General features: G+C 46.5%; 1 protein-coding gene across 1 annotated transcript in view; it reads right to left on the reverse strand.

The window, feature by feature from the left end:
- Positions 1-25,332, reverse strand: part of LOC119517380 (katanin interacting protein) — a 185,456-nt gene that overhangs the window by 48,832 nt on the left and 111,292 nt on the right. The window contains 6 exon segments of the mRNA XM_037813957.1: positions 652-789; positions 17,144-17,359; positions 20,571-20,673; positions 22,229-22,335; positions 23,371-23,442; positions 24,669-24,841. Of these exon segments, the coding sequence (XP_037669885.1) occupies positions 652-789; positions 17,144-17,359; positions 20,571-20,673; positions 22,229-22,335; positions 23,371-23,442; positions 24,669-24,841 (809 nt within the window).

The following is a 25,332-nucleotide window of genomic DNA, read 5'->3' on the forward strand; positions in this document are numbered from 1 at the left end:
AGGTGGGGGTAGGGAGGGTGACATGGCTGGAGGTGGCATAAGCAAAGAGGCGGACACTGGCAGGAGAGAGGCAGGGCCTTGCTCACAGGGATCAGGGGGCTCCGATGTCACCCTCAGAGTTTGACCTGGAGCCTCTGGGTTCAAGGGTTTGAAGCAGCGCAGAGGCAGGACCAGACCTCCCTGGTGGCCGCTGGAGGGCAGCCGCGAGGCAGGGACAGGGACAGGAAGAGCACTTTTAAGAGGCCATTTCCTTCCCGGCCTCTGTGCCTTTGCACGTCCCCTCCCTCTGGGAGACACTTCCTCCTTCTCTGCCTGGGCTCACAGTGGCTACTGTCCCTTTGTGTTCTCCCCACCAACCTCCCCCAACCTCTCCCAATCCAAGGCAGGCCCCTCCTCCATGCTCCAGGGGTTGGTTGCAGTCAGATATCACCGATATCACTTCCCAAACCTGGTGGCTCCGACAAATGCTGTGACCCCCTCCCCACAACTGCCCACCGCCCTGTCCCCCACAGGCACTTGCTGCACCCAGGAGTTCAGGGCAGCTGGGCCTCTTTGTAGCAGTTCTGCAACTTCGAGAATCAGGCTGTTGGCAAACTGTTAAGTGCTTCCATCCACCCAGTGCCCAGCGAGGAATCAGAGCTCGTTACTTACGCCATCAGCCGTCCAGTAATTCCAAACCTTGATCTTGGCTAGACCAAAGTCGCACAGCCGGCTCGTGTTGCGGATAATGAAAAAGAGCTGGAGTGGTGGGTGGAAGGGGCACGTCCACAAGGAGGGGTCTTTCGTGCTCTGCAAGGCCAGTGAGAGAGGGAAGTCATTGGTACATTTCTGCTTCTCTCCCTTTGGCTAATGAAAACCAGGAGAGGGCCCAGGACATGCAGCCAGGGGCCTCTACAGGACCCTGGAGGCGGGAAAGCAGATCTCACCCCGGGGAATGCTCTAAGTACCAGGCCACTGACCCTCATCCCAAGCACTAGGCTGCCACCTGTGCCCCCGAGCTGCCATCCAGGCTGAATTTAAAATGCAGTGGGCTTTATTTTAATCAACTTAATCAGCTTTGCAGAGAGCACTGGGGGTGGGGAGAGGCACTTGAGAGAGGGATGGGAAAAGAGCCACCGCTTGCACTATTTGATTAGCCTGGCAAACAGTGCCTTTGATTTTCTTTTGTAAAACCCCGTCAAATCTTTAAAACTTAAAAATAGAAAAGAGAGAAAGAAACTGGCTCAGGCATATGTCGGGAGGGGCCATGGCACTGAGCCCTGCTCCCTTTTAGGGTTTCTGAGTCTCAAGACCCCAGGGTGTCGTTTCTGCCTTCCAGGAAGGCTGTGGGTAGGGGGTTAGGGTGGTGGGGTGGGGGTGGGGCGGAGAGCAGGGAATCAGGGCTGTCATTTTCATTTGCACCAACAAATTTCAGGCCATGGCAGTGCTGTGGCTGCAGATGGTAAAAGCAAAATATGGGGACTTTTCTCAGCTCCAGTACCCTCCTCTCTTGCCTCTTTGCAATACTGCTTCTACTTGCTGCCAGCTGCTTCCAAACATCTCCAGGCTGGCTTGACCCCTTTGCCTTTGCACAGGCTGGGCCTCTGCTTACAATACCCTTTACTCCGTCTCACCCTGGGAAATTCAATTAAAATGTGAGGCAGCCCCCACCTTGACACAATCACTCTTTCTGCCATGTTCCATGGTTCCTTGCAAAACCCATTTACCCCCATGTCCCCCAATTATCTGTTTTCATGTCCATGTGACTGCCCTCCTCAGCTGTGAGCTCCTTAAGGGAAGTGGCCACATCAAATTCATTCCAGAATCCTTAGCATTTGGCATAACTCCTCAGCACATGGTGAATACCACCCCCCCCCAAAAAAAAAACCACAAGAAAACTTTGTCTAGTGAGTGAATAGATAAATGAAATGGGTCTCCTAGAACCAGTCCTGTCATTGAAACTTCAAGACAAGGGATTGTAAATGGGGACTGATCTGCAGAGCTATTTTGTTTGGCCCAGGAAGTCTTGTTAAAAAGGCAAATTCATGGTCAGCACCTAAAAATGGAGAGACTTTGCACTGAGATCTAGATCTCCGGCTTCTCTGCAGACTTGGAAGACGTGGCAGTGTGGGGTCCGTGCTGGCATCGGCTAGCAGGGCAGACGCCCCCAGGGCACCACAGTCCCCACCATTCCCTAGTGTCGTCTACCCAGCTAGCTCACCCTTATGCTCCCTGCCTGCCCTGCAGGCAGCTGGTTCCCTGCTTAGGGGCTGAGTGGCCACAGCAAGTCCCATCTGTCAATGAGTGACCACTGTGCCTCAGATATGGTTTGGGCCTAGTTGGCCCTTTCATCTAAAAGGTGCATCTTCCTGTATGTGGGGATACCTCAGCAGACTCCCTGTCACCAGGAACATGCCTGCTACTCAAGGGAGCTGGGGAAGGAGGAGTTGGCTGAATCTGGGGCTCTGCCGGCCCCCAGAATGGGAGGCCCAGGCTCCAGCTGCAGGGGAGGACAAAGGTGGCCTGTTTGGGGTGACAACAGTGCCTTTCACGAGGGAGGAGGCGGCTTTTGTCAAGGGGGAAGAGATGAGTTCAGGGGGTTCTGACTTCTGTTGGCAAGTTTCTCAAGCTCTGCAAGAACTTTTCGTCCCCTGGGCAGCTGTGAGGGCTCAAGACATCACGCCTCACACGCTGGCCGCGGTCTCATTCCTTCGCTGCGTTGGGGCCTAAAAGTGGGTCGCTGTGGCTGACAAAGGGAGAACGGACTGAAGCCCGGCCCTCAGGCAGGGATGAGGGGACTGCAATTGATTTCCCTTCACATTTCTGTCAGCAGGAGGAATAACAGGCGGGCTAAGTGGAAACAGTGGTGTTCAAAGTCAAAGAATATTAACCTGCGGAAAACTCAGGGCCTCATTAGCAAGTGGGCCGTCTGATGGTTCCTTTCCACAGACAGAGCCTCGGAAAGAAAGGCCGCTGGGCGGCCTCGGGGCTGACCCGAGGCATGCTGGGTGAATCCGCAGGCACCAGGCCAGCCGGGGAGCATCTGCTGCTCACTCACCATCACGGGTGGTGGTAACGGGGGCAGAACAAGAACCAGGGTGCTTCCAGGCTGTTTCCCTCAGTCTCTCAGAACCCTGGGAGGTGGGAGTTTCTCTGGCACCCATGCTACAGACTGAAAACCGAAGCTCAGCGTGGGGTCTGATTTGCCCAAGTTTGCTCAGAGTCCGAGGGGTCGATTCAGGATTTGAACTTCGATTTTTAATTCCTTAATTCATTCTGCCTTAGCTTGGGGTCCCCCGGGAGCAGACCCTGAGGCGAGGATCCGGGTGCAAGTAGTTCATGTAGATGGGGAGGAAGCATCAGTAAGAGGGTGGGTGGGATACAGGAGGGAGGGAGACCAGTAAAGGGTTGGTATCAGTCAGCTATCCCTGTGGGTAACTGGAGCTTAATCCCACCAGGGAAGTAGGGGATCCCGTGTGGGATACACCTCATGGGACAAGGGAGCTGCGGTTCTGATACACTGACACCCATCAGTCATGGCTGAGGGCTCTCCCAGGGGCTGCCATTCCCCACCAGTTCAGGCCTGCAGCATGGGAGGCAAAGTGGGCTCTAGAGGCCAGAGGAAAAAAATCCCCCATCCAATAACTGTCAGTGCCGGCAGCTGGAAGAGCAGCCAGTGTGCCCAGAAGTGGTAAGGACAAGGGGGTGTGGAAAGGTGCTGCCAGCCTCTGCTACACACTCATCTACCGCTGGGCTCAAGGCAGGGGGCCTGGGGTGGACATGACCCACTGGGTCCTGGCTCTGTGCTAGTAGGAGGCAAGCAAGTCAAATGTACAGAGATAAATTCCATGAAGAAAATAAGAGAGAATAATTCCTGGCTGATAGAAGGGCTATTTTACAATGAATGGTCCAGGAAGGCCTCTCAGAAGACCTGACTTTCCAACTCCCAAACCAAAGGTGCTTTTCTGTTCCTGATTTACCCAACCCAGATCCACCCACCCTCAAGGAGATGTCCGGCTGCCCTCCAAAGTATCTCCAATTTCATTCAGTAAATAGGTTATTGCATAAAAAGGAACAAACTTCTTGATACATGCAACAATCTCAAGTGTGTTAAGCTGAGAAGAGATGCACTCTATGATTCTAGGTATATCATATTTTTGAAATGACAAAAAGTACAGTGACTGATGGGAGTCAGTGTATCAGAACCACAGCTCCTTTGTCCCATGGGTGCATTCCACACAGGATCTCCTACTTCCCTGTTGGGATTAATCTCCAGTAACCCACAGGAATAGCTGACTGATACCAGGGGTTAGGGAGGGGGTTGGGAGGGCATGGACATAAAGGGTGGAGGGGTGGAACATTCTATATCTTGATGCAGTCGTGATCAAATGAATCTATACATGTGATAAATTGCACACAACTACACACGCATGCATATGCACAAATGAGTGCATGCAAAATCTGGTGAAATGTGAATAAGGTCTGTAAATTGCACCAATGTTGGTCTCCTGGCTTTGCTATTTTATTACAGTCATGAAGGAGGCTACCACTGGGAGAAGCTGGGCAAAAGAACTGGGGTCTCTCTGTACTATTGTTTTTAATTAAGATATAATTTGCATGCCATACAATCCACCATTTTAAATTGTACAATTCAGTGGTTTTTAGGATATTCACAAAGTGGCACAACCATCACCAGTCTCTAATTCCAGAATATTTTCATCATCCCCCCAAAATGCCCTGTACCAGCAGCAGTCATTCCTCCTTCTACTCTCTTTCCAGCCCATGACAACCACTGACCAACTTTCTGTCTATACTGGACATTTCATGTAAATGGAATCATACAATACATGCTCTGGTTTCTGGCTTCTATCACTAAGCATATTTTCAAGGTTCATCCATGTTATAGCATGTATCAGTATTCCCCCTTTTTTTTTTATCTTCATTTTATTGAGATATATTCACATACCACGCAGTCATACAAAACAAATCGTACTTTCGATTGTTTACAGTACCATTACATAGTTGTACATTCATCACCTAAATCAATCCCTGACACCTTCATTAGCACACACACAAAAATAACAAGAATAATAATTAGAGTGAAAAAGAGCAATTGAAGTAAAAAAGAACACTGGGTACCTTTGTCTGTTTGTTTGTTTGTTTCCTTCCCCTATTTTTCTACTCATCCATCCATAAACTAGACGAAGTGGAGTGTGGTCCTTATGGCTTTCCCAATCCCATTGTCACCCCTCATAAGCTACATTTTTATGCAACTGTCTTCGAGATTCATGGGTTCTGGGTTGTAGTTTGATAGTTTCAGGTATCCACCACCAGATACCCCAATTCTTTAGAACCTAAAAAGGGTTGTCTAAAGTGTGCGTAAGAGTGCCCACCAGAGTGACCTCTCGGCTCCTTTTGGAATCTCTCTGCCACTGAAGCTTATTTCATTTCCTTTCACATCCCCCTTTTGGTCAAGAAGATGTTCTCCGTCCCACGATGCCGGGTCTACATTCCTCCCCGGGAGTCATATTCCACGTTGCCAGGGAGATTCACTCCCCTGGGTGTCTGATCCCACGTAGGGGGGAGGGCAGTGATTTCACCTTTCAAGTTGGCTTAGCCAGAGAGAGAGGGCCACATCTGAGCAACAAAGAGGCATTCGGGAGGAGGCTCTTAGGCACAACCATAGGGAGGCCTAACCTCTCCTTTGCAGCAACCGTCTTCCCAAGGGTAAAACCTATGGTAGAGGGCTCAACCCATCAAACCACCAGTCCCCTATGTCTGTGGTCATGTTAGCAACCATCGAGGTGGGGTAGGCCAATACCCCTGCATTCTCCACAGGCTCCTCAAGGGGGCACTACATCTTTTTTTTTCCCTTGTTTTTCTTTTTCTTTTTTTTAACTTTCCCTTCTTTTTTAAATCAACTGTATGAAAAAAAAGTTAAAAAGAAAACAAACATACAATAAAAGAACATTTCAAAGAGACCATAACAAGGGAGTAAGAAAAAGACAACTAACCTAAGATAACTGCTTAACTTCCAACATGTTCCTACTTTACCCCAAGAAAGTTACCTAATATAGCAACATTTCTGTGAACTTGTTCCTACTATATCCATCAGAAATTAACAGACCATAGTCATTCCTGGGCATCCCCAGAACGTTAAATAGCTTATCTGTTCTTCTTGGATTATTGTTCCCCCTTCCTTAATTGCTCTCTATTGCTAGTTCCCCTACATTCTTTTTTGTTTTTTGTTTTTTTTTTTTAAGAAAACAATTCCATTTACTAAAGCAATAAAAAAAGAGTACAACACTTAGAAACAATTAACAAAATAAATCTAAGACTTGTACACTGAAAACTACAAAACATTCTTGAAAGAAATTAAAGAAGACCTAAATTAATGGGAAGATATCCTGCATTCAAGGATTGGAAGACCTAATATTGTTAAGATAGCAATACTCCCCAAACTGATCCACAGATTCAAGATAATCTCTACCAGAATTCCAGCTGGTTTCTTTGCAGAAATTGAAAAACTGATGCTAAAATTTATATGGAAATACAAGGGACCCAGAAGAGCCAAAACATCTTGAACAAATTGGGAAGAGGACTTCTACTCTCCCACTTCACTACCTACTACAAAGCTACCGTAATCCAAACGATGTCGTACCGACATGTGGATAGACATCTAGATGAATGGGAGAAATTGAGATTCTGAAAATAAACCCATACAGCTATGGTCAATTGATTTTTTTTTTTTTAGAGGGTTTTTTTTTTTTTTTTATTCTTTTTTTTTATCTTCATTTTATTGAGATATATTCACATACCACGCAGTCATACAAAACAAATCGTACTTTCGATTGTTTACAGTACCATTACATAGTTGTACATTCATCACCTAAATCAATCCCTGACACTTTCATTAGCACACACACACACAAATAACAAGAATAATAATTAGAGTGAAAAAGAGCAATTGAAGTAAAAAAGAACACTGGGTACCTTTGTCTGTTTGTTTCCTTCCCCTATTTTTCTACTCATCCATCCATAAAATAGACAAAGTGGAGTGTGGTCCTTATGGCTTTCCCAATCCCATTGTCACCCCTCATAAGCTACATTTTTATACAACTGTCTTCGAGATTCATGGGTTCTGGGTTGTAGTTTGATAGTTTCAGGTATCCACCACCAGATACCCCAATTCTTTAGAACCTAAAAAGGGTTGTCTAAAGTGTGCGTAAGAGTGCCCACCAGAGTGACCTCTCGGCTCCTTTTGGAATCTCTCTGCCACTGAAGCTTATTTCATTTCCTCTCACATCCCCCTTTTGGTCAAGAAGATGTTCTCCGTCCCACGATGCCGGGTCTACATTCCTCCCCAGGAGTCATATTCCACGTTGCCAGGGAGATTCACTCCCCTGGGTGTCTGATCCCACATAGGGGGGAGGGCAGTGATTTCACCTTTCAAGTTGGCTTAGCCAGAGAGAGAGGGCCACATCTGAGCAACAAAGAGGCATTCGGGAGGAGGCTCTTAGGCACAACCATAGGGAGGCCTAACCTCTCCTTTGCAGCAACCGTCTTCCCAAGGGTAAAACCTATGGTAGAGGGCTCAACCCATCAAACCACCAGTCCCCTATGTCTGTGGTCATGTTAGCAACCATCGAGGTGGGGTAGGCCAATACCCCTGCATTCTCCACAGGCTCCTCAAGGGGGCACTACATCTTTTTTTTTCCCTTGTTTTTCTTTTTCTTTTTTTTAACTTTCCCTTCTTTTTTAAATCAACTGTATGAAAAAAAAAGTTAAAAAGAAAACAAACATACAATAAAAGAACATTTCAAAGAGACCATAACAAGGGAGTAAGAAAAAGACAACTAACCTAAGATAACTGCTTAACTTCCAACATGTTCCTACTTTACCCCAAGAAAGTTGCATAATATAGCAACATTTCTGTGAACTTGTTCCTACTATATCCATCAGAAATTAACAGACCATAGTCATTCCTGGGCATCCCCAGAATGTTAAATAGCTTATCTGTTCTTCTTGGATTATTGTTCCCCCTTCCTTAATTGCTCTCTATTGCTAGTTCCCCTACATTCTACATTATAAACCATTTGTTTTACATATTTCAAAGTTCACATTAGTGGTAGCATGTAATATTTCTCTTTTTGTGCCTGGCTTATTTCGCTCAGCATTATGTCTTCAAGGTTCATCCATGTTGTCATATGTTTCACCAGATCGTTCCTTCTTACTGCCGCATAGTATTCCATTGTGTGTATATACCACATTTTATTTATCCACTCATCTGTTGAAGGACATTTGGGTTGTTTCCATCTCTTGGCAATTGTGAATAATGCTGCTATGAACATTGGCGTGCAGATATCTGTTCGTGTCACTGCTTTCCGATCTTCCGGGTATATACCGAGAAGTGCAATCGCTGGATCGAATGGTAATTCTATATCTAGTTTTCTAAGGAACTGCCAGACTGACTTCCAGAGTGGCTGAACCATTATACAGTCCCACCAACAATGAATAAGAGTTCCAATTTCTCCACATCCCCTCCAGCATTTGTAGTTTCCTGTTTGTTTAATGGCAGCCATTCTAACCAGTGTTAGATGGTATCTCATTGTGGTCTTAATTTGCATCTCTCTAATAGCTAGTGAAGCTGAACATTTTTTCATGTGTTTCTTGGCCATTTGTATTTCCTCTTCAGAGAACTGTCTTTTCATATCTTTTGCCCATTTTATAATTGGGCTGTCTGTACTACTGTCATTGAGTTGTAGGATTTCTTTATATATGCAAGATATCAGTCTTTTGTCAGATATATGGTTTCCAAAAATTTTTTCCCATTGAGTTGGCTGCCTCTTTACCTTTTTGAGAAATTCCTTTGAGGTGCAGAAACTTCTAAGCTTGAGGAGTTCCCATTTATCTACTTTCTCTTTTGTTGCTTGTGCTTTGGGTATAAAGTCTAGGAAGTGGCCGCCTAATACAAGGTCTTGAAGATGTTTTCCTACATTATCTTCTAGGAGTTTTATGGTACTTTCTTTAATATTGAGATCTTTGGTCCATTTTAAGTTAATTTTTGTGTAGGGGGTGAGGTAGGGGTCCTCTTTCATTCTTTTGGATATGGATATCCAACTCTCCCAGCCCCATTTGTTGAAAAGACCATTATGACTCATTTCAGTGACTTTGGGGGCCTTATCAAAGATCAGTCGGCCATAGATCTGAGGGTCTATCTCTGAATTCTCAATTCGATTCCATTGATCTATATGTCTATCTTTGTGCCAGTACCATGCTGTTTTGGCAACTGTGGCTTTATAATAAGCTTCAAAGTCAGGGAGTGTAAGTCCTCCCACTTCGTTTTTCTTTTTTAGAGTGTCTTTAGCAATTCGAGGCATCTTCCCTTTCCAAATAAATTTGATAACTAGCTTTTCCAAGTCTGCAAAGTAGGTTGTTGGAATTTTGATTGGGATTGCATTGAATCTGTAGATGAGTTTGGGTAGAATTGACATCTTAATGACATTTAGTCTTCCTATCCATGAACATGGAATATTTTTCCATCTTTTAAGGTCCCCTTCTATTTCTTTTAGTAGAGTTATGTAGTTTTCTTTGTATAGGTCTTTTACATCTTTGGTTAAGTTTATTCCTAGGTACTTGATTTTTTTAGTTGCTATTGAAAATGGTATCTTTTTCTTGAGTGTCTCTTCAGTTTGTTCATTTCTAGCATATAGAAACATTACTGACTTATGTGCATTAATCTTGTATCCTGCTACTTTGCTAAATTTGTTTATTAGCTCTAGTAGCTGTATCGTCGATTTCTCAGGGTTTTCCAGATATAAGATCATATCATCTGCAAACAATGACAGTTTTACTTCTTCTTTTCCAATTTGGATGCCTTTTATTTCTTTGTCTTGCCGGATTGCCCTGGCTAGCACTTCCAGCACAATGTTGAATAACAGTGGTGACAGCGGGCATCCTTGTCTTGTTCCTGATCTTAGAGGGAAGGCTTTCAGTCTCTCACCATTGAGTACTATGCTGGCTGTGGGTTTTTCATATATGCTCTTTATCATGTTGAGGAAGTTTCCTTCAATTCCTACCTTTTGAAGTGTTTTTATCAAAAAGGGATGTTGGAAGTCTTTGAAGCTTTCTGTATTGGGCTTCTTAGAGTAATTGTTTTAGAAAAAGAAAAAAAGGATTAAAAAAAAGGGCCCTCCTCAGAGATCTAATGGGTTATTGAAATGCTAAGAGGCAAAGCAATTAGGGCCATTTAGGAAAGGTCCACAGGGCAGAGAGATCAGCTTTTCTTCGGGATTTGCATATGAGCCTCAGGGCCTGAGCTCTGCCCTTCCCCTTTCTATGTTCACCAGAACTCCAAAAATCCTCCGCTTTTATTTTGGAGTTTTTCGTGTTGTTTTTTTCCTATGCCTGTCTCCTCTCTGCTGGGCTGGCTGCTCTCAGATTCTCTGGTGTCTGGTCTCAGTCTATCTATGGTTGGAGTTTGGATCAGTAGAATGAGTTTCCGATAAGGGCTGCCACTGCAGTTCTCCCTTCTCCTTCCCGGAGCTGACAGCCCCTCTTCCCACGAGACTGAGCCTGGCAGGGAGGGGCGCGGGTCCCCGGGCCGCAAAAACTTACAGATTTTGCTGATCTCAGCAGTTCCACGTTTTCATGAGTGTTGTATGAAGTATGCCCAAAGTCAGATTGCTCTGTGGTGTCCAGTCCACGCAGTTCCTGGCTTTCTACCTACTTTCCTGGAGGAGTAACTAAAACATACAGCTCACCAGTCTGCCATCTTGCCCCGCCTCCAGTATTCCTTTTAATGGCTGAATAATATTCCGTTTATGGATATGCCACATTTTATTCATCCATTCATCAGCTAATAGTCATTTGGGTTGTTTCCATTTCCTGGCTATTATGAATAATATTGCTATAAACATTCATGCACAAGTTTTTGCATGAATGTATGTTTTTATTTCTCTTGGGTACATACCTAAGAGCGGAACTGCTCGGTCATATGGTTACTCTATGCTTACTTGTTTGAGAAGCTGCCAGATTGTTTTCCACAGTGGGTGCCCAATTTTACCTTCCCACCAGTAATGTACGAAGGTTCCAAATTGTACTGCAATCTTGCAACACTTGTTCTTTTCTTTTCTTCCCCCTCCTTTCTTTCTATTTATAGCCATCCTACTGAGTGTGAAGGATATTGTGTTGTGGTTTTGATCTGCATTCCTTGATGACTAATGATGTTGCTTATTCATGTGCCTATTGGCCATTTGTATGTCTTCTTTGGAGAAATGTCTATTTGAGTCCTGTGCTTATTTTTTAATTGAGTTTTTTTGTCTTTTTGTTGTGGTTTTATAGGACTTCTTTATATATTCTGGATATTGGATATATGGTTTCCAAATGTTTTCAGCCATTATGCCAGTTGTCTTTTTCACTTTCTTGATAATGTCCTTTGATGACCAAAAGTTTTCAATTTTGATGACATTCAATTTATCTATTTTTTCTTTTGTTGCTCATGCTTTTGGTGTTATGCTTATATAGAATCTGTTGCCTAATCTAAGGTCATGAAGATTCTCCCCTATGTTTTCTTCTATGAGTTTTATGAGTTTGGCTCTGTTATTTATGTTGTTCCATTTTGAGTTAGTTTTTGTTTGTGGTGTGACGTAGGGGTCCAACTTTATTCTTTTGATGCAGAATCCAGTTTTTCTAGCACCAATTGTTGAAGAGGCTCTTCTTTCCCCATTGAATGGACTCAGCACCCTTGTCAAAAATCAGTTGGCCATAGTTGAGAAGGTTTATTTCTGAACTCTCAATTCTATTCCATTGGTTCATATGTCTGTCCTTATGCCAGTACCAAACTGGTTTTATTACTGTAGTTTTGTAATAAGTTTTGACATTGGGAAGTATGAGTCCTCCAACTTTGTTCTCCTTTTTTGAAATGTTTTTTGGCTTTTGGGGACCCCTTGCAATTCCATTTGAACTTGAGGATCAGCTTTTTCATTTCTGCAAAAAGGCTGTTGGAATTTTGATAAGGATCATATTGAATCTGTACATTGCTCTGGGTAGTATTGATATCTTAACAATATTGTCTTCTAATCCATGAACATGGGATGTCTTTCCATTTATTTACATTGTCTTTAATTTCTTTCAGCAATAGTTTACAGTTTTCAGTATACAAGTCTTTCTCCTCCTTTGTTAAATCTATTCCTAGATATTTTATTCTTTTAGATGCTACTGTAAATGAAACTGTCTTCCTAATTTCCTTTTCGCATTGTTCATTGCTGGCATTTAGAAACCCAACGGATTTTTTTGTGTGCAACTCTTGTACACTGTAACTTTGCTGAATTCGTCTGTTAGCTTTAGTAGCTTTCTTGTGGATTCTTTGGGATTTTCTATATACGGGATCATCTGTGAATGGACATAGTTTTACTTCTTCATTTCCAAACTGGAAACCTTTTATTTCTTTTTCTTGTTTAATTGTTCTGGATAGAACTCCCAGTACAATGCTGAACAGCAGTGGTGAAAGCGGACATCTTTGTCTTGTTCCTGATCTTAGGGAGTGGGGGAGAAGCTTTCAGTCTTTCACTGATGAGTATGATGTTAGCTGTGTGTTTTTCATAAATGCCCTATATCATGTTGAAGAAGCTTCCTTCTATTCCTAGTGTGTTGAGTGTTTTTATCATGACAAGGGTGCTGGATTTTGTCACATGCTTTTTCTCTTGAGATGACCATGTGATTTTGCCTTTATTCTATTATTATGGTAAATTACACTGATTGATGTTCATATGTTGAAACACCTTGCATTTCTGGAATAAATTCCATTTGGTCATAGTGTATAATCCTTTTTATAAGCTGCTGGATTCAGTTTGCTAATATTTGGTGAGGAATTTTCTATCTATATAAAACTATCTATAGATAGTTTTCTTTTCTTGTGATGTCCTTATCTCATTTGGGTATCAGGAATAATGGACTTACTGAATGAGTTGGAAAGTATTCTCTCTCATTGTATCTTTTGGAAGAGTTCATGAAAGATCAGTGTTACTTTTTGGAGGAATTACCAAGTGAAACTATCTGGTCCTGGGCTTTTTTTGTGGGCAAGTTTTTTGATGACTAATTCAATCTCTTTACTTGTTAGGGATCTATTCAGATTGTCTCCTTCTTCTTGAGTCAGTTTCAGCAGTTTATCTTTCTAGGAATTTGCCCATTTCATCTAAGTTGTCTACTTTGTTGGTTACAATTGTTCATAATTCCCTTATAGTCCTTTTTCTGTAAAGTTGGTAATAATGTCCCTTCATTCATTCCTGATTTTAGCAATTTGAGTGTTCTCCCTTTTTATCTTGGTCAAAGAAAAACCTCTAGCTAAAGGTTTGTCAATTTTTTTGATCTTTTTCAAAGAACCAACTTGTGGTCTCATTGATTTTTCTCAATTGCTTTTCTGTTCTCTGTACTATATTTACAACTTCTTGTGAGTCTATAATCATTGCCAAATAAAAATTAAATGAATATGTTATTGCATACCTTTATGTGCTTACGATACAGCAGGAGGAAGATAGATAAGATCTTACAGATTAAATGGGGGAGACAGATAATAAACAAGTGGACAACATGATTTCTTATAGTGAGAAATGCTGTGAAAAAAATGAAACAGATGATGTGGCAGCACCTGGAGTGGGTCAGGGGACAGGATTCTTGCACCTGTAGGGTCAGGGAAGTCCTCGCTGAAAAAAGAGATATTTGGGCTGAGACCCAAGTGAAGAGGGGCCGACCACGTGAAGACCTGCAGGAAGGCATTCTGGGTGGTGGGCATGGTGGGGACAGAGCCCAGAGGTGGCAGTGCTGCTGGCAGGATGGAGGAGTGGAAGGAAGGCCTGTGGGGCTGAAGCCCTGTGTGTGAGGTGGGGGCATAGTAAGAAGTCAGAGACGGAGCTGGAGGCCTGTTCATGAGAGCTTCCCCAGGCTGAGCAGGGGCATCTGGATTTTATGTCTAAGTGCGAAGCCACCCCAGGACTTAAGCAGGGGAGGGGCATGATCTTATATTTTTTAAAAGATCACTTTGGGTACTGAGTGTAACTTGAAGTGACAGGGCAAGAAGAGAAGAAGGAAGAGGATATTGGAGGCTGTTTAACAGTCCAGGTGAGAGAGAACTTGTGATCGAACTTGGGACATGCCAGTGCAAGCAGAGAGATGGGACCATTTTGGAGGCAGAATCAAGAGGACTAGCTGGTGGGCTGGAAGGAGGTAGGAAGCAGATTGGGGGGAATCAAGGAAGACTCTAAGTAGTCAACTTGGGCAGCTGAGTGGACAGTGAGGCCATAGCAAAGGACTAGTGGAAGAGGTAGAGATGCAGCTGTGGGCAGGGGTAATCAAAACTCAGGGTAATCAAAACAAAAATCAAAAATGGCTACTAGACATCCAAGAAGAGATGTCCAGCAGGAAGCTAACACTCAGTCCGGAGCGCAGAGGAGCAGGTGGGTTTGGAGTCATCTTGCAGCCATGGACCAGGGTGAGGCCATGGAGAGAGATGCTGGAGGCAGAGAAGGGAGGATGGTTTACTTTGAGCCTGAAGACTCCCACCTCTTCTTACATGCTTCCAATTCACCATAGAAGCAACTTCTCTCTCCACCCCAGGCTCCAGTCCAGTTCTGCTTTCAGCTGTCCTCCACCACTCCTCAGCTGCGTGACTTGGAGCAAACGAGGTAACCTCCCAGAAACCTGGTTTTCTCACTTAGAAAACATGGAGAGTCCTTTCCAAGGTTGACACAAGGATCAAACAAGGTGATGTATGAGCCCCAGCTGATGCACTGTGGGTCTTCAATTCAGGCCAGTTCCAAAACACAGTGTGTTCCAGTAGCTCCAGGCCTGACACACACAGGATGACTACCAGGGAGATCCCAAGCAAGGCTAGTAGGGGGAATTCAGCCCCTGCCACAGCTGGGTCCAGAGATCCAGCAGCCCAGGGTGAGACAGTTCGTATGTCCCAACCTCAGGGCCCCCAAATTAAAAGCCGTTAGCTCACTAAAACCATGAGCCAAAGTTCTCACTGTCATCACGGGGCAAAGCTTGCTGGTTTCTGCTAAATGAAGGAAATGGAGCGTAAGCATTGGAACTGGTTCCTGTCAAGCCCAATACCGCTTTTTATCACTGCTGGTACGCTCTGCTCTGTGGAGCAGACTTCCAAAATCCTACTGCTTTCTGCACCAGGGGGTGAGGGGTCGAGAGCTGGTCCAAGACTCAGCAGCCAACTCCGGAGCCCACAGGCTCGAAAGCAGAGCAGGGGTATGCAAGGCTGGAGCTTCCAAGCAGCCAGTACATATAGGACCTGCTTCTTTCAAGGTCTGGTATCACAAGAGCTGCTGATCTGGAAGGAGTCGCAGATACTGCTCAGCCAACACTGGGGATGGCTGTTGTTTCCTGGCTGTCCAGATCTACCCTGCCTTTCTTTGGGTAACACGCCTGAATTCTTTCAGGGGGAAACTCTTCTCTGCCCTGCTGGGGCTTTCTTGGTGGAACTGGCCTGCAGGTATCCTGACCTTCCAGCCAGAAGGTGGGCCCACCAACCTTCCTCTCCTGGGACTGGGGTATCTGGAGCAAAGTGACAGGAGGCAGAGCAATCAGCCACCCAACTCTCCAACAGCCTCCCCCAAACACCAAACCCTTGGTGCTTGTGCATCCCAGGGTGCTACCTGGAACTCAGGCAAGACCATGGACCTGTCCTCTTCTAGCCTAGGTCACAGTGAGCACTTTCAGCAGTTTTCACTTTCAGAAAACTGCTAAAGTGAGTCAGATGCAGCCTCAGTTGCTGGCATCCCACAAACCATGATGGACCCACCTCCTCCATCCACCCCTTCCCATTTTACAAGAGGCACAAAGACCGACTCTCAGAGAAGGCAGGTACGTTGTCCAGGGCCACGGAGCCAAGACCAAAACCTGGGTCTCTGGAACTGGAGATTTCAAAGCCTACCTTGCTTGTTTCCTGTTCTTTATAATGGGAATAATAATACAGCTAGTAATAAAAACAAAGATGATAATAATGGCTGATGTTTTGGGGCCCCCAAGAAGAGCCAGGCAAGTCACAAAGCCCATAATATTTGCATTTAATCCTTACAACATTGCATCAAGGTAAGGGATATTGTTATTTGCATTTTACAAATGAAGAAAATGCACTAGAGATTAGGGAAGTTGCTTGCAGTCAGGAAGCTTTAAGGGATAACCTTTTGAACCCACATCTTTTTGCTTCTCAAGCCAGTACACTGTCAAGAATAAATTATCTGCACTTTGCACAGTGCCTGGTACAAGGCAAGGACTAAACAAATGGCAGCGGTTATCATTTCCAATACTGCTTTAAAAAGTAATGATTTGTGTTTGGGACTAGATGATACCTGTACATGGCAGGAAATCTTAAAGATGCAAGAAAGCACCCAATGAAAAGTCTGTCCTCTGCCCAACCATTTTCCTGCCCCAGAGGCCACCTCCATTCCCAGTTTTTGAGACCCTTCCCAGAGGTAATTACGAAGGATGCCAAGGAACATTCATCATAGTAAAGATTACACCACTGGCCAGTCTGTTTCAATTTAGCTCATTGTCTCTTGTGTCCAATTTGCAAGTGGCTGGAAGGGGAAATGCCAATGTCTTTGCAAAACAAAAAACCCCAACCCATTAGCTATTTAAAGGAGAGAATTGTCCAGCACTGGTTGGTTGGGTGCTCAATCCACGCCAGGCACCTTGTTCCCAGATGAGCTGGACCCTGAGGGTTGGGGCCTGGGTTCTGGGCTCCACTATTTCCCAGCTTGGTGATCCTGACCAAGCCAGACCCCATCTCCCAGCCTTTATTTCTTCATGTACAAAGAGAGGGCACTGGACTCAGTGATCCCTGAGGGCCCGTGTTTGGCAATGACTGTGGTCACCTGCAATGGGTCTGAGGGGATGAACTGGCTTCTCCTTTCCCCATCACCCCACACTCCACAGGGCAGGCATCTGGGAAAGAGGTTCAGGGAGAGACAGTCTGGAGTCTTCTCTGGCACCTTTTCCTCAGGCTCCTGCCCCGCTCTGCCCAGTGGGAAGACTGTGGTAGATTTCTTTGCTCTTCCCCCTCCCTGGACCCACACCCTTATCACGGGCTTCGGGTGGGCAAAGCAATGCATCAAAACATGGGAATCGAGCCGGTCTCCCCTCCACTTACGGCCAAGTTCCTATTGACAAGGCAGCTCAGGTCCCCAGGAGTGTCCGCGTTCCGGACGTCCACATCGTGAGGTGACACATAAAGCTTTGCGTCGTTCAGGTCGAAGAACTCGATTTCGGTGAGACCCACCCACAATGCGCTGCCCCAGTTGGATAGGATCTCCACGGTCACATAGATGGCATCTTTGATCTCTTCTACTTTTGTTCTCAAGTTATCCTTAAAGCAGAGAAAAATAAGGTCGAACAATGAAAACATGGCAGGTTTGAATTCACCTCCATCACTGATCACAGCCAGATGGTGAGCTTAAAGAAATTATTTAACTGCTCAGTGCCTCGGTTTCCCCGTCTGTGAAATGAGGCTGATAATAGAATCCACTACATATGGTTATTATGAAGATTAAATGAGTCCCTTTTTGAAAAGCACTTAAATCCTAGTTACTGGGCCCCCTGGTACTTAGTAAGTATTCCATAAGGGGTTGCAAATAAATCAAATGTTTAAGAAGCATCAGGTTCTGCCTAAGCATGCACTTTCTCTGCCTTGCCACCCAGTGTTCACGTCTGGAGGCGTCTCATGGCTTCGGCTGAATCCTGGACAAGTCACATTCCATCTCGGCCTGCTCCTGGATGAACAAGCAGATGACAGTCCCTCGAAGGTCCCATCACAAGTCCTGGCCCCTGTGTGCACCCTCTAAGGATCCACTTCCTCCTGCCTCTCCTCTTTGTTGACTCTAACGCCTGCCTCCTCCCTGGGAGGGGGTCTGGTCTGACTGTCTGCAGAATGCCATTGGCAAGGGGCACCACTGAGGAATGGCTTCCAGAGGCCCCTTTGGGCTCTGGGTGGCAGCGCTGGCCGCCACGGATCAGCCACTCATAAAATGGTGCATTCCCTGCGTGCATGTGCCCTCTGTTAATTAGTGCTGCTAATCTGCAATGGTTCTGTGAGCAGAGAGCTGAGCAAATGAAGGGCAACTGTTCCCTACTTATTTTTTTAATTAATAGCCAGCGAGATGTGCTATCGCACTCTACGTGCAGTTGAACGAGCCTTGATTGCCAGGCAATGTGGACAGGGACAGGGACGGTGGGAGGTCAGCTCGTAGCTCCCGGGAGGAACACAGGGCTGCTTTGATCAGCGCGGCTTGCAGAACCCACAGCTTCCTCCTCTACTGCTGCCCTGTGGGGCCCTGGCCAAGCCTTCTGCTGCCCAGGACGTGAGACCTCATGCAGGGGGAGGGGGAAGTTAAGGAAGGATCTGGAAGGTGTGAGGAAGCAGCACTGTTGGCAGGCTGGAGGGGGAGCAAACTGCCTCATGGAAGGGCTGTGGGACATCATGCCCTGTGCAATCTAAAACGTGCAGATTCCTGTGGCTGAGTTCCTAAATGAAGAAACTGATGGGTCTATCTACTAGAGAAATGCCCCAACTTGTCAGTGTCACAACAGTGACTTCTGCTTTCCATGTTGCTTGATTTAGGACCCCTCTTGGGGATCGGGTTGGGAAGCTCCCTGGTCCCTGGCATTTGTCGCCCCCTCCCTTGTAGGGACCGCCTGATCGCCCTTTGGGGAAGTTGCCCCTCTCTTCTCAGCCATGAGGTATGGGGGGTTGACCCCCCCCCCCGAGGAAGAGTCTGACTGATCCAAGCCAATCCATGGTCGTCCTCCGGGCAATGGAGAAGTGGCTCTGTGATGGCCTGTGGGCCAATGTGCGCGTGCCATCTCAGATCTGCATGGGGAGGACCATCCCTTTTCCCCTGATGCTGGGGTAGGAGGGGTGAGGGGGTGAGGCTGGAACTACTCCAGCTATTACTGATTGCAAGGGAGAGAGCAGAGCTGGGACCGGGCTCTGGGTGGGGAAGGGGGGAGTGGAGTTCAAGGATGCAGCTGACACTGTGGCGACAGAATGGGAAGGTGCGGATTGATCTGCTGGATCAGCTCAACCCGCCTCTTTTGGTTACAAGAATTTGCATCTTCTCTTCCTTTGTGTAAGTCAGCTTACACTGGATTTTCCGTCTCCTGTAGCATAAAGAGTCCTAACTGATTCAGGCTCTTGTTAATGTGGCTGAAGCATCACTACTTCAAATCTTCACAGCTAAGAAAGCAACTATTCCATGCAGGGGGAACAAAGCTTTGATTTTTCTATATGGTGAACTTTCAATGGATATTGACCAATATCTCTCCGTCACACGCCAGTCCACACAGCCTCATGGCCCTTTCTCATTTCATCTGAGGTGTGTGCTCTTGACCCTATTTCACATCATAGGCTCCAAGGACCAGAGAGCTTTGGGGCTGTCTAAAGTCACAAGGCCTCTAAATGAAGGCACCAGATTCACAGCCAGACCTCTCATCCAGGTCTAGGGCTCCTGCTGCAATCGTGTGGTTTTTGCAGATGGTTTGGGGAGGACTTCACGAGTTCCCCATTGGCCAATCATAAGATGGCCAAAGCAAATAATTCTAAGACTGGCTCTGGTAAAGGAAGGCACAGAAGGGTGTGGCAGGACACAGTCCTTTAAACACAAAAAGGAAAAAGCTCGCCCACTACCTTCCCGCCCCTTGTGTAGCTGTGCCCCAGCTCGGTCAGTGCACACGGCCATACCTCTTGAAGTCCTTGCAACTATACTGGACTCTAGGAAGATTATCATCACCTTTTGCCATTAACTTTATATTCCTAACATTTTCTATCTGCATAATCTCTATCATGGTAATTTCCATGCTTTTATTCTACTGCCTTATACTGTGCTCCTACATCTTACTTTCCTGATTAATTCTGTTGTTATGAGACATTTAGATTATTTCCAGGTTGTTTTTTTCTTTCAATTTTTTTCTCAACTTTCAGTAATTCTTGTAACACACATCTTTGTGCCTTCAGCTTTTTATTTCTGTCGAGTTATTCCTTTAGGATAAGGAAGTGGGACTACTGGGTTGGAAGACCTTTGCATTTCTAAGGCTTTTGCCTAGTCTGGCCATTCAGTTTTTCAAGAGAGTTCCGCCAATTTATACCACTGCCAGCAGTGGATGATGACGATGGCTTTACTGTAACCTTGCTAGTATCAGACATTCTCATTAGAAATAATTTGTTAACTCGGATATCAAATGGGACATTACGATTGCTCTAATTTGCATTTCTTGATCACTTGCAATGCTGGGCATTTTCCTAGGGGCCCATGTGCTATTTATATTTCCTCTTATGTGGCCAGGCTTCCCTCTCATGAAACTATGGCTCCACAGCTTTCTTTCTCTGCTTCTACTGCTCCAAAAGTGTGTCTCTGTGCTCGGGAGGTGGACAGATGGAGGCTTGGGCAGAAAGATGCCAAGCTTCCCAGTGCCCGGGGTAATTCCCACTTGAACAGAAGCCACTGCGTCGAGGGCCCCTTCCCACCTCAGTCTCAGGTGAGACAACGAACACATTTGGAGACCCCCAGAATTGAGGCACTCACCTCTGGGTCTTGAGTTTGCTCCTCCATTGGTGAAACAACCTGGTGGAGATGGGCGGGGTCACTTTCGATGGCCTGAAGAACTTTCAGAAGCTTCTGCTGCTGTCTGAAATGCGATTTAGTAACAAATGATATGCAAAAGAGAATTTTTCCATCAAGGGTACTACACTTACTTTTCCACCTCAAAGAGAAGTAAGAAAGTGCATATCCTACAGATGGTTCAAAGGGGCACTTGAGCCGTTCCTTCCCCCTTTATAAATAACTGTACAATTAGTGATTAAATTGGAGCCAAGTGGGAGAAACGCCGCTGTCGGGAGACTACCAGCTGACCCCCTTAAGCCACTGATAAGCTGCCAGAGTCTGGAGCAGGGGTCAGCAACCGACGGCCCAAAGGTCAAATCCGTCCCATGGCCCATTTTTGGGTGGCCTGCCAGCTAAGAATGGTTACATGTTTTTAAAGGGTCGTTACACAATGAAACAACAAAAGTGCAAAGCCTCAAGTATTTACTGTCTGGCACTTTACAGAAAAAGTGTGCCAACCCTGTTTTGGATATCTGTTCTTTTTGTTTCTGTGGACATTGGCATTCCACCCCAGTAGAATGTGCAAACAGACTCCACATGTGCTGTTTAAGGCCATGTATCCCCAGCACCCTGATTCACAAAGGATCTTGATGAAGGAAGAAGCATTTGGTTGAGTGTGTGCATCCTGTAAATGAAACTATCTCAGGTATCAAATATCCTCGTGGTCCAGCCCTTTCACATTCAGGGAAACTTCTAAGTTCCTCTTTACGGCTATGATGTATAGCATCACGGTTTCCCATCTGGGGCCTGCAGGCTCCTGGAGGAATGGGTAGCACTGCCTTTCACCTATTCAGAGTTTCTGAGCAAATCAGAATAAGGAACCGCCTCTGGGTGGACCCAGACCTGGAGGGGGCATAGTTTGGGCTTTGCTAGTAGAGTCCTCTTTCAGGCAGAGAAAAAGCCCCTGTTCCCTTTCTAGGCTGATGCCATCCTGGGCCAGGGCCTCAGCTTAGGGAGCAGCGTGAGCTGCCTCTCAGCCCCCCATGCCCCTCGGCCAGGCCTTGGCGCAGTCCACAGTGTGCACAGCTCTGCACAGTGGCCCTGGGAATGTGGCCACGTGCCAAGGTGGGCTTCAAACCGCAGGCTCGAGCTGGCCCATCTTTCTCAAGCCTCAACGTTTTACCTGAAGATTGCAGGGCAGCATTTATCTTGATAATAAAACTGTCAGGGATGCTAAATGCTAATGGAGCATAATGCTACATTTGGAAAAACTTTTAACAGAAAAAAGAAACTTCAAAGAACTAGCTTGGGCGATTCTCACCCCAATTCCTGGGCAGCTGGGGAGCAAGTTCCCTGCCCTCTGCTGTGTGGGGTGCCCTGGTGGAAACCTTTGGGAAGGGTGAAGTTTTACACAGGTTGGGGCTGGTCTGAACAAGACAAGAGCCACTTTCCTGGAAGACAGAAATCAAGGCAATTTTGTGCTTTAGAGTTGGAGGGGGTGAGGTGGCTTTAAATGAGTCTGGAATAGCACAGAACACACAATGAAAAGGCTTAGTTAAGATCCTTATGGCTATGTTTCTGGGTTTGAGGCTATTTTTGTTTGTTTCTTTCAGTTTTGTGCAATCAGCCTGGATGACTACCTGCTTCCCAAAAGGCCGATTTGGTCAATGGCTTCGCTGACAGCTCTGGCTCCCCCTGCTGCCCTGGGTGGCTCCTCTCTGGTGGTCACTGGGGTGACGGGAAGCAGCTGAGGATGGAAACGCTTATTAAACCGATGTCCGAGGCAACATTCCTGGCCCAAGACACAGCAGGGACACAGTCAAAGAGACACACTGTCAGTCCCATTGTGGGAAACAGGAATGAGAGAGTGACAGTGTCTGCCTGTGGCTGATTACATCTAGCGTTCCCCCCAATGACCTTTGCAAAAAAGATAGTTTCTTATGATCTGGGAGGTCCAAGGCAGCCATCGGCCTCAATGAGCGATTGAAGAATTTCTCTCATCAAGAATTTCTCTCCACCAAACTCGTCTGTTTGCTACAAAGTAACCAGAGTCCATGGAGAATTCCAGTAACGTTACTGGGCCTTTTCTGTTTGAATCCTCCAAGCCTTTTTTCCCCTGCTGTTCTATTTATCATACAAACTCGAAATACGCTTTGTTCTCTATTAGCAAATGTTTTTAGTCATCGGAAGCTCTGAGGGTCGTAGAAAATTCTGGACCATGGAGCGGGCAGTGGCTCAGGCCTGTCAGAAATATTGGCTGGTAACACTTCAAGAAGACCAGGATATAATCGAATGAGCCGGAGAACCCTTCGTGCTTTGGGGTGCGACCCTCTCCGCCATCCCCCCTTCCCCTCCACACACCAGGCTTCTTCTGCTCCTTGATCTAGCTGGGCTCATTCCTACCCCAAAGATTTTGCCCTTGCTGTTCCTTCTACTCTGAATGCTGTTCCCTGCTGCTGGATGGCTCCATCTCAACAGGCAGATCTGAGCTCAAATGAGACGCCTTCTAAGGAGCCTTCTCGGACCACCCTGGCTGAGGCAGCCACCATCCCACACTCTACTCTTTCCCTTTAGCCGCTTTTATTGTTGTTCCTCTCCAAAGCCACCTTGCTTTTAATGGCTTCGTTTGCTGGCTGCCTGTGAGCTCCACGAGACCAAGGGTGATGTTCACCTCCCAGGGGGACAGAGAGGAGCTGCTGGGTCTGTGTGAGGGAAAGGACTCTAGAGTTCGCCATGCGCTGGGTACACGGGGCTTTGTTGTTTGTCTCGGACTTTCACTAACCTCGAGAGACGGGGTCTCTCCCTTTTCCTTCAGCAAACTGGCCCATGGATTTGCTGGTGGTTCCTCTGCAGCCTGGAATGATATAATCACGCAACATGAAGTTGGAACAAGGCCGCCCACCACATCTCCTTCACTGAGAGGAGAGGGCACAGAGGGTGGGGGGTAGGGCCCATCTCAAAACCTCATAGTCATAGGGCCAGGGGAAAGCAGACAACAGGTGCCCCAGGAAAGCAGACAACAGGTGCCATTTGACATACCCTAACGAGCAGCCCTACAATCAAGCCTGGGGGAGCCACTTGGCCTCTCTGGGTGCCAGTGGCCACACTATGTAATGGGGTGACCAAGCCAGTCTTGCCTGCTTTGGGCTTCCTGTCTGCATCGAGTGGGACAAGAGGAAGGGTTTCAACAAGGGAGTCAGGGAATGTGCTTCTGAGAAAGGATGTGGCTGAGGTGTGCCCAAGGCATCCGGCTCCCCAAGGGCACCTACCCCTCCCCACCATTTATCCTCCTGTTTGTGGTTCAAAGTCAAAGGCAGGGAACACAAAGTCAAATGCCAGCAGGGCCAGGGAGGTTTCATGAACACATGAGCAGGTGCAGCGGGCCAAGGGGAGGACAATAGGGAGTGGTGAGGACTGTGGAAGGACTTTTTTTTTTTTTCACCACTGCGGAATAAGGCTTTCTTTACTGGGGTGGGGGTGGGCTTACAAATAATCTTCTACCTAGAGGTGCTCTACAGAGAGTGCTGGTCACTTAGGGGTGGGGCAGACTGGGCTGGGGGTCTCTTGGCAGAGGCAATGGGGGTGAGGGGAGAGGCCACAGGCGAGTGAGGGCTGGTCTTGGGCAACGCAGATGTCCTCTGCTCTTCAAATATCATGGACTTGCCACTTATGACCCGTCACTCAGCCCTGGGACATGAAGTCTTTGCAGAGAAGCCAGGGAGCCAGATTTTTCCGTGTTAGTCACTCCCACCATTCTTTCACTGCCCCACCAGGCTGCAACCTGGGTGTGAGGTGTCCATTTTTTGTTGGCAGGGAAATCAGCAAAGCCTGGAGGCACATTAGCATCCAACTCAAGCTCTTTCTGAAGTAAACAAAAACCTGGAAGGAGGTGGAAGAATTGGGAAGTTTGGCAGGTCAGTGATGATGGGCCACAGAGTGGTGGAAATGCAGATATGTCTGAGGTTAGTGATGCCTGCGACTTCTCTCTTTTCTTGCACTGTGCGGTTTTCACCGGTCCTCAGAGCACCTCCCGGTCCCTGGGGGCAGCCGGCATCCTCACTCCCCCTCCTGCGCACGCACCTGCAGCTGGCTGGCAGGGGGCTCGGCCTTTCTCTCCAGGAGCACCCTCTGCAGGGCTTCGTTCTCCACGCGGATGGCTCTGAGCACCGCCGAGGCGTCCTCCTCTCGGTCCTCGGCCTTGCGCACGGGTTTCCGGGTGGCCGACAGGGGTCTCTCTCGCAGGCTTCCGGGTCCTGGGGGCGGAAAACAGGACGAGGCTCCTTTAGCTCATGTTCTCGGAGTGCAGCTCAAAACCCATTAGACCCAAGCTGAAGAACATTCTATAAAACAACCGGCCTGTTACTCTCCAAAAATGTCAAGGTCATGAAAGACAATGACAGACTGGAGAACTGGTCCAGAATAAAGGCAACTAGGCAGACGAGGCCACTGGATACAAGGCTGGATCCTGGCCTGGAAACAAAATGGCTAAACAGAACACTGTCGTGACGACTGGGAAAATGTGAATCCAGTCTGTGGCTTAGATAATAGTATTGTATTAATGCTAACTATCCTGGATTTGATCAATATATTGTGCTAATATAAAATGAATGTCTTCGTTCTTAGGAGATACATTAGGCAATTGCAATGTTGGGGACAAAGGGGAATGACATTATGACAACCTCAAATGGTTACATACATTCATATATATATAATACAGTTCGTATATAAACACACAGACAGACAT

This window comes from Choloepus didactylus, chromosome 21 (assembly GCF_015220235.1).
Source record: "Choloepus didactylus isolate mChoDid1 chromosome 21, mChoDid1.pri, whole genome shotgun sequence".
Classification (NCBI taxonomy): domain Eukaryota; kingdom Metazoa; phylum Chordata; class Mammalia; order Pilosa; family Megalonychidae; genus Choloepus; species Choloepus didactylus.